General features: G+C 36.1%; 1 protein-coding gene across 1 annotated transcript; it reads right to left on the reverse strand.

Annotated features, from left to right (window-relative positions):
• Window positions 1-9,104: 9,104 nt before the first annotated feature.
• Window positions 9,105-9,554, reverse strand: LOC126931270 (60S ribosomal protein L31-like). The gene has a single exon (XM_050749305.1). The coding sequence runs from the start codon at window positions 9,520-9,522 to the stop codon at window positions 9,145-9,147; it is 378 nt and encodes a 125-aa protein (XP_050605262.1). The 5' UTR covers window positions 9,523-9,554; the 3' UTR covers window positions 9,105-9,144.
• Between the last annotated feature and the right edge of the window lie 215 nt (window positions 9,555-9,769).

The following is a 9,769-nucleotide window of genomic DNA, read 5'->3' on the forward strand; positions in this document are numbered from 1 at the left end:
AACTTAAAGTATAATAATATAAAGAAAAAACCCATAGTAATAATATTCTGGCCAAAATCAATAAAAGCACAGATTAAAAAGTTGGGAATTCTGTCCAAAGAACTTAACGTAGGCTCCTTGGAGAAGATGGCATCAGAACGGTAATGTAAAAGATGAATTTGAGTTTCCCATCCAGAGAAGAGTAAAATGGTATTCTATAGAGTAGAGACAACATACTTTAAAAGCATAACAATTTTGTATATATTTGGGAAAACAAATACTCTGTCATATTCATCTATGCTGTACACATAGCAAATTCTAGAACATGGCCTGGAACAGAGATATTTCTACTATGATATTAGTAGATATTTCTTGGATAAATGAATTAAAGACTATCAGACTTGGAAATATTAAAGTTGCATGATGGAAAACAAAGTTGGAAAGCAAAAAGGCTATATTGTAAATGTATGATTGTTAGTTCAGGAGATTGGACTTTAATTTATGCACCATGGAGAAGCACAGAAAATTTTTACAAAGGGAATTGGATGTTAAAATGAAACTTTTGGTCAGAATTTAAGAAAATAGATATCAAAGCAGATAAGATACTGAAGTAAACAGTGAGACAGGTCATCTTATAGAACCTTACAAATAGGAATTGCCCACGGATTAGGTTTGCAGCTCTTAAACTGGTTAAAAAAAATCATCAATCTGTCTTTCTTTTCCTCTTGTGCTCAGCTGCTTTGTTCTTGAGGTCTCTTTTCTCTATACCATGGTTCTCAACCTATTTTTTTGGGAAAAATACCTTGAGCAGAATACTATGGGAAAACAGTCTTTACTCCTTTCTGTTCCAAATTCATGTTTTATCCCTTCCTGTCTGAACAAAAACGGTATGGAATCAACACCACTGAGCTCTGTGGGGAAAATAGAAAAACCTGCTCCCTTCAATCTGCTGGAAGCTGGAGGGTGCTAGGCCTCTATGTGGTAGCACAGAGAGTTACAGCTTTTTTCCTCCTTTCTCTGCATTTTGGGCTCGCAGTGCACCGTGTCTCTATGAGAATATAGACTTCAGCATTTACCAACATGTATCTGTCTACCTTGTCTTGTTTATTTTAAAGAAGAAAAAGACTTAGAGAAGGTCAGCAGAGGGTGGGTTGGAGACGTTTAGGTGAATTAAGTGGACACTTTGATAAGCTGGCTTCTCCCTTGGAATGTTTAATTGTGATGTTTAATGGACATCCTTGTAGTAATCCTTGTAGATGACACTTTAAAAATAAATTCTCTCCTAATGATGAAAATAAAAAATTATCACGAGTAGATAAAGTTCATTTGGTGGATATTGAGAGAGTGCTGAAAAGCTACGTAATCTCAGCTCCGCCTATGATAGAGTTGGAGTGCTTTTTCTTCATTTCAAGAAGGAAGGACTTAAGATCACTTAAATATTTTAATAGACACTTTCTGCAACGGGGGAGGGTTAAACAGAGAGCAGATAGTTGGCTTCCACTTTAAAAATTCTGAAAGCAGAAAAATGGCTAGATAGCTAGTCCAATAGCTAGAGCTACAAAAGAAGCTGCTTTTGTTGTGTCAAAGAATGCTTGAATGCTTGAGTGTTTTCTTTGGCCCACACGTAGATCAGGAATTAGAATAAATCTAGGAGTATTATCTTAGGACTTAGGTAAAGGGCTACCTGCAGGAGCAAACAGACCTTACTTTCTCGTATCTAGTATATGTGGGTTGAGGAAGGAGTAATTGACTGTTCATAATAGAAATTATTTTGCTTGGGATTAGGGACTAGAGGCTGAAGGATCACCAGTGATTGAGCAATCTCTTGGGAGCCCATAGAAGCATTAATGAAGGAAAGAGTATACTTTAGACAGCTGTCAGACCCACTGAATACCAACTTGGGACACCATGAGTTAAATAAGGTCTGCCCTGACCTCCATTCTCCCGGGATCCAACTCAAGAGTGGTAAGATATTTGTGATGATGGAAAGAGAACGAAGCCCAATCATTCCTTCCCCAGCTGATTTTTTTATACTGTGAGCTCTCTCCTCCTCCTCCTCCTCCTCCCTGTCCCTAATCTTCCACCTTCTGGTGGATTTGACGGGTGGGTGGAAATGATAAATCTTAGTATTAAATTAAGTTGAACTTAAATTTTTCTTACAAAATTTAGGTGGTAACTTTGATTTAAAGTGACCATTTTCTGAGAATGACCAATAGAACCATGATATTGTCTGAGTTGTCAGCCCATGAAAATAAAACAACTAAATACGTTTAAAGGACAAAGGGAGACTAAAATAAATTTGCTTTATGATCACATCCCATGAGTCACACTTATCCAATGTACTGGTTACATAAAGAAATTTTTCGAACTTATCTGTGTTTGAGAAATGTCCTTCACATGCTGAAAGTAATCATCTGAAATGAGCTAGATGATTTAGGAAGATCATCCCTTCTTGTCAAAATTCTTATTTATCTTCCAGGCACTGCCTCATACATTCAGCCATTCCTGATTTTCTTCCACTTCCTTTATCTCCAATTGATTATTTCATAAGTAAATATTTATTGAGCACTTACTTTGTATCAGAATTTTTATGATGCTTGCAACACACCAGGAAATGAAATAGGTAAAATGCATTATCTGCATGGGGTTTAATATTCTAGTTGGCGGAGATTAACAATAAACCACACACGTGACACCTGAGTAGCATTTACAGTACACTCAAGAGATAACAATAAAATAAATAAATAAATATAGCAGGCTAAGGGGGTCATAATAAGCCTTCTTTAAAGGGAGATTTGAGAAGAATCTGGAAGATAGTCATATGGTTAGCCATGTGAATATCTGGAGGAAAAGCCAATTCCAAAGTTTGAATGTGGAATGGTGTTCGGTGCTTTGTGAAAGTGCAAGCAATTCAATCTGGCTGAACAGAGGGAGCTGGGGGAATGGTCGTGGGAGACAGGGTCAAAGATGTAATAGCAGCCAAATTGTGTAGAGCCCTGAAGGTCATCGCAAAGATTTTGACATTTATGTTGAGTGAGGCAGGAAGCCATTAGAAGGTTTGAGCAGAGGAATGACATAATATATTTTTGTTGAAAAACAATTTCTGTGATCTACTGTGGCTTTTCTTACTGTTCGTATATTTATCACAGCCTATTTTTTGTAATTATTTGTGTATAAGTATCCTTTTATAAATTATAGTTTCACAAAGAGTCTATGTCTTACTCAGTTTTGTATCAACTATATTGAATAACCAGCACTTTATATAAATGATAGTCAACCTACATTTGTAAGAATATAGTTTCATATTCCTTTAGGAAAATAACATTGATACTGTTTGATATTCAAAGAATTATTTTATTAATTTGAAAATCTGCTTATCTCAGGCACATTATTATTTTATGCCAAATAGTATTAAATTAATTGGACAATTACTTTTCCTATATGTTTGAGTATAGCATAGAAATTGGCTCATCCTTCTATACTCTATTCCTCTCCATAATAGAAAATTGCTTCTTTTAGACCTCTAATCAAAACTGGATCTGATTTTTTTAAATGTGTTTGCTTCCTCCTTTATAGATCCTGAACTCCCTATCTTGTTCACCTTTGAGTCCCTGGTATCCAATGTACTGTTTGACACATAGTAGTAATCCTAGACATTTGTTGAATGCATGCATACAAGAATGAAATGCCCCCCAATATTGTAACACTTTTTAGAACTATGAACTATTTGATCATCCTACTAAATGAGAATCATCCAGGCTTATCTTTGTGTCTCATGGTTAGAGTCAGGTTTCTAGTAACCATAGCCATTTCCATTACTGTGAAAGTAAGCAAGAAAGAAAAGGGAAGGAAGGAAGAGAGGAAGAGGAAAGGGTAGAAGAGAGAAAGGAGAGAAAGAAGAAAGGATAGAAGAAAGGAATTAAGAAGAAAGGAAGGAGACAGAAAGGAAAAAGAGGAGGGAGAAAGGAGAGAAAAAGGAAAATTCATCATGGCTACGAAAACTACTCTTCTCTCATATCCTTCTAGAATCTCTACCTTATCCTCTCCACACAATTTGTTCCATATTCCTTTGCATCTCACCATTTTCAATGTTTAAGAAAGTGAAAGCCATATTATAAAATAATACTTCCTGACATGCTTGACATTGAGTGATCAAAAAATTCATATCTCAGATTTTTATTCTGTAATAAAGAACAAAAACTTACTTGCTTGTCAAGGAACTGGTGAGATTTACCTAGCCTCTTTTACATATTGGGCAGCAAGCATGTAGAACATAACAGCCGAGAACTGAGTGATTAATGCAGCAGACTGTGGACATCAACTCCAGTGAACCCACTTTATTGTAGAATGCTTCTAGACTAAAACTTAATAGGCACTTTCCGTGTTTTCTTTCAGTCAGCCTGCTGAGTACAAGAAGCGTACAGGTTTAGATAGATTCATTGTATCATTTGGAGTGTTCTAATCCAGAGTTTCAAATTTAAGATTTGAACAGTTCAGATCCATGCGACTTTATAGACAAAGATGGGAAGGCAATATTTCTGGGGAGATAATAAGCATACTTCACAAAATCTGGTATTCAAAGATCTGACTATTAAAACTTCTTATATAAAAGCAACACATTATGGCCATTATTTCCATGCAATGGAAAATGCAGGATTTCCAAAAATTAAAGAACTGAAATCTTATCCTGCTGACATCTCACACAATGTAAGGTGCCAAAAAACGTTATCTGTGGTTCTTTTCAGAATCTCGCATGATAAATATAGCATCAGCTTTGTCCAGGAGGTAAGAAAAGAATCCTGCCACAAGGCAAAAGAGAGTAGTAATATAAAAGTCAACAGACCTGATTTTCCCCAATAAAGGCGCAATCAGCCACCATCAACTAAATAATCCAGACATGGATCACTTGCGCCGTTATGTGTACATTGAAAGTAAAAAAATGAAAATAACAAAATGAACCTCTTACTGAGGCTTTCTCAACAATTCTGTTGGTGTGAAACAAGAATTACTTTACATGATATTATTGAGTTATTTTCAGAAATTGGCTTAATTATTTTGTTGGTATGTTGCACAAACTCTATTACTGGCAACAATTTACCTGACTATATTGGCTTTATTGTGACATTAGCTTCTTTTTATTGCTTATCATTGTATCAGGCATGGAGTAGAAAAGTTCTCATCATTTAGAGCACTTTTCCTGGAATCAAGCATCCTGAGTTCCAGGACTGAGTTCAAATCCTGTCATTTACTATCATGTTCTGTTGGTTTGACTTTGATGAATCACCAATTTTCTTAACATCCACTAATTGTTCTTAGCATCCACTTTGTCATCTGTAAAATGAGAATAAGAGTAAAACTATCTTTAAGGCGTGTGGTAAATATTGAAGACAGTGAATCTGAAAGCCCTCTGTAAACTCTTAAAAAAATAAAAACCTACATATGTACAGCATGATATTACTATTACCACATGGTCAAAACTTAAGCCCAGAGGTTACCATTTTTTTTTCCTGTTTACTCCTAAGATAAAATTCTATTTGCGGTGGGTTGAATCATCGCTTATTTAATCAACAATGGTTGAATTATGTTGAATCAAAAAGATATGTACAAGTTATATTCCCTAGGACTTGCCAATGTGACTTTATTTGAAATAACACGTTTGTAGATGTAATTAAGGATCTTGAGATGAATGATTCCAGATTTAAGTTGAACACCAAATCCAAGGATTGGTGTCCTTATGAGAGTAAGGCAGGCAGAGAAAGAAGACACAGAGAAACAAAAAGCAGAGACCGGAGTTATGCATCCCTAAACCAAAGAACAGCAAGCACTGAGGCAGCCACCAGAGGTCAAAGAAAAACATAGGGTGGATTTTCCCTCGGAGTTTCACAAGGAACTAACTTTAAAAACACCTTGATTTTAAACTTCTAGTCTCCAGAACAGAGGAAGAATCAGTTTCTGTTGTTTTAAGCTACCTAGTGTGTGGTAATTTGTTATGGCAGCCCTAGGAAACTAACAGAATGGCAACTGGGATGTTGTGTGAAAAACTAGTTTACTGAATGTACTCTGCATTCAAAGTTAATAATTAAGAAAATAATGACTCCAAAATGCTTTCGAAGTACTTTCACTTTTTTTTTTTTTTTTTTTTTTTTTTTTTTTTGAGACGGAGTCTCGCTCTGTCGCCCAGGCTGGAGTGCAGTGGCCGGATCTCAGCTCACTGCAAGCTCCGCCTCCCGGGTTTACGCCATTCTCCTGCCTCAGCCTCCCGAGTAGCTGGGACTACAGGCGCCCGCCACCTCGCCCGGCTAGTTTTTTGTATTTTTTTTAGTAGAGACGAGGTTTCACCGTGTTAACCAGGATGGTCTCGATCTTCTGACCTCGTGATCCGCCCGTCTCGGCCTCCCAAAGTGCTGGGATTACAGGCTTGAGCCACCGCGCCCGGCCGTACTTTCACATTTAAATAGAAGGATGTGAACCTGTTTGGCATGATTTCACTGAGGAGAAATAATACAATTTGAATATTAAAATTTGTTCCCCTTTCAAAATATCAAGTAGGATGAGCTTCAGTTCTAAAAGTTACATTTCATGTTTGAAATACTAAGTTATATTCCATTGTTGAAGTTTAGGCAAAAATGATTTAGAGAAATTTAAGTTTCTTTTCAACTCCTTCTGGGGTAAACAATATGTATGTTCATAGGTACATTTTGGTATGCATATATATCCCAAATGTTACATTTGTTTTACTTATTTGGCACTGTATTATTTACAAAAAGAATTTTGAAAGCTATATCTTTAGATTATACTATTTTAACAATATATTCATTAATATATGTTAAATATTTAAAATACTTTATACATATTTATGAGCATAAAATATGACCTACTAATGTTTCTTAATATAAAACTTAATTTTTCTGATAAAATGAATCAGAAAAATACTTCTTACATCTTCCATAGTAAGTCGTGGTCCTGATTCTGTCTTCAATCTTGAAAGAACTGACACACCAATTAGATGGCAAAAGTAAAGAGAGATCAGCTCTTTCATAGTTTACTCTTTCTTATCTTTTCTTTTTAACTTGGATTGGCAGTTCTTGCCAACCTCATCTCATTTAGTTTTACCTGCTTACTAAATTAGGGAGAGTGGGGGTAAGAGTGGTCCAGAAAGATAGTCTGCAATCATTCAGCTAAAAGCACTACAAAAGTTTTCTATTCTTCTGGATAGAGAAGGAATTGTGACCTGAACCATTATACACATAAGGAAACAAAGATACTCAAAAATTCCTGGAAATGGATTTGTTTGAAAATCTTGTCAACTCAAAGTAGTTTTCTGGAAGATATCCAGGCCTGTGATTGAGCCTCACCTCTGCTTTTGATTACCAAGAGGAATTAGGCCAGGGGTTCTTAATCTTTTTTGTTCCATGTACTTCTTTGGGAGTTTAAGGAGGTCTTTGGATCCTGTTAATGAAATATGATGGGTTTTTTTTCTCTCTTTGCTTGTTTTTAATGTTTTATTTTGAAATAATTATAGACGTACAGAAAATTGCAAAAACAATTCATAGGGTATACCTGTCTGTCACCCAGCTTCCCTCTGTGTTGTCATTTTATGTAACTGTGGCAATTAGTATTGATACAATACTGTTAACTATAGAACTTATTCAGTTGTCATCTTTTACATGTAATTATTTGCTTGTATGTGCCTCTTTCAGTATTGGTGATATTGACTTGGAATTTTCTGTCTCCTTCTACATTTCTCATATGAGATCTATATTTATCATGTAGCTATGTCTTATGACTTATATTATCATAATATCTTCCTAACATCATCTCTGTAGTTACTTCAGATCTGTAAACACTGATAAAAATTTATTAACAAAATGATGGCAGAAAGTAAAAAAATGAAAGCACAGATCAAATATTCAGTGTATCTGTATTTTTGGAATACTTGGTAGGTACAAAGAGCTTTTTGCTAGGAAAAGGAGATTCTCTGCCAAAGAAGGAAAATGCAGTTCTCATGGCAAAATGCATTAGAAATAACTTACCCCCAAAAGAGGATAATATCATAAGTTTATTGCAAGAATCTATCATTCTTTTCATGATACTTAGAAGTTTTGAAGTAAAACAATATTGTGATTGAAGACTTGAATTTCAGTTCAAATTTTGGCTCTATGGCCTTAGGTAAATCACTTAACCTTTTGAAGTCTCAGTGCATACGACTCTAAAAGAGGAAATCAGGCATTCTTCAGGGTATTTTCAAGTATAAAATGCTATGAACACAAAATAATTTTTTCATAGTCTATGACAAGAGTCTTTCAAAACTATTAAAGAAGTAACTTTTTCTTTGGACTCTCCAGTCCTTTTGTATTGTGTCACCTTAAATTAGGTCTCACTGGATTTCTAGTTGGTTCTGCATCCATTCTTTAAATGGCCCACCATTTTATCCTATTATCTCATTTGCCTCTTTTTTTTTTTTTTTTCATTTTGAGATGTAGTCTCACTTTGTCACCCAGGCTGGAGTGCAGTGGCCTGATCTCTGCTCACTGCAAGCTCCGCCATTCTCCTGGTTTACGCCATTCTCCTGCCTCAGCCTCCCGAGTAGCTAGGATTACAGGTGCCCGCCATGACGCCTAATTTTTTGTATTTTCAGTAGTGACAGAGTTTCCCTGTGTTAGCCAGGATGGTCTCGATCTCCTGACCTCATGATCCACCCTCCTCGGCCTCCCAAACTGCTGGGATTACAGGTGTGAGCCATCACGCCCAGCCTCATTTGCCTATTTTTGAACCACGATGTGCTTTTAACAAGTATTTCCCAAATATATTTGATTACAGAACCTCCCACCTACTTCTAACCAAAACCTCTAAGCAAGCCACTTTGGGGAACACTGCCCTCCGTCTTTATCCTCCAGCATCAAAACATTTTTATTTTATATCTCTATCCCACTCAGTCTCCTTTTACAGAAGATATTTGATATAGGTTTCTTTCTTTTAGTCTGATATGGGAAAGAGGTGCCAATACTTCTACTTACAGTTAACTTGATTTAAAAAATTATATGCTCCCTAAAGAAAGTATAATAGAGCAACTTGTTTTTCATTGTTGGTATTCTATGTAATGTGATCTGCAGGATTTTTTTTTTCAATTTTATAACTTTATTTGATGTATTTGATGATCAGCGATTAGTTCTCATCCATATTGACTGTCTGTAGATTTTTGAAAGTGGTAACAGGTACATAGGTAACCAAAGTATAGCGCTTATTTGGTGAATCTTCATCCTCATTACGTTTTCTGGACAGCTGCACACGGATTCGGTATGGGACATTCCTTATTCCTTTGGCCCAGACAGCTTTGTTGAGCCTGGTATCAATGCGCACATCTGGAGTTCCCATCTCCTTCATGGCAAATTTCCGAATCTCTTTGAGTGCCCGAGGGGCACGCTTCTTGAAGCCCACTCCATGGACGCGCTTGTGAATGTTGATGGTGTATTCTCGGGTCACCACCTCGTTGATGGCAGAACGGCCCTTTTTCTTCTCGCCACCCTTCTTTGCGGGAGCCATTCTGCTGGGTCCAATTTGGAAAGGAATGATCTGCAGGATTTTGATTAGGTAAGTTCCAGCTTCCTTCACATCACATAAAAGGGTCTGTTGGTAGATCATCTACATTATCCTACCATTTTTATTTATCATATTGATATTTTTGTTATGTAGCTATCATCTTAGGAAACATTTTACTTTCACTTTTGACATTTTAAAAATCTGATTCCATTACATTTTATTAAGTAACAAAATCTGTTCTTTTGTCTTT

Source organism: Macaca thibetana, chromosome 11 (genome assembly GCF_024542745.1).
Source record: "Macaca thibetana thibetana isolate TM-01 chromosome 11, ASM2454274v1, whole genome shotgun sequence".
Lineage (NCBI taxonomy): Eukaryota > Metazoa > Chordata > Mammalia > Primates > Cercopithecidae > Macaca > Macaca thibetana.

What these genes read in the sequence shown, in the direction of transcription:
- LOC126931270 (XM_050749305.1), bottom strand. Translation starts at nt 9,522, where the DNA reads ATGGCTCCCGCAAAGAAGGGTGGCGAGAAGAAAAAGGGCCGTTCTGCC.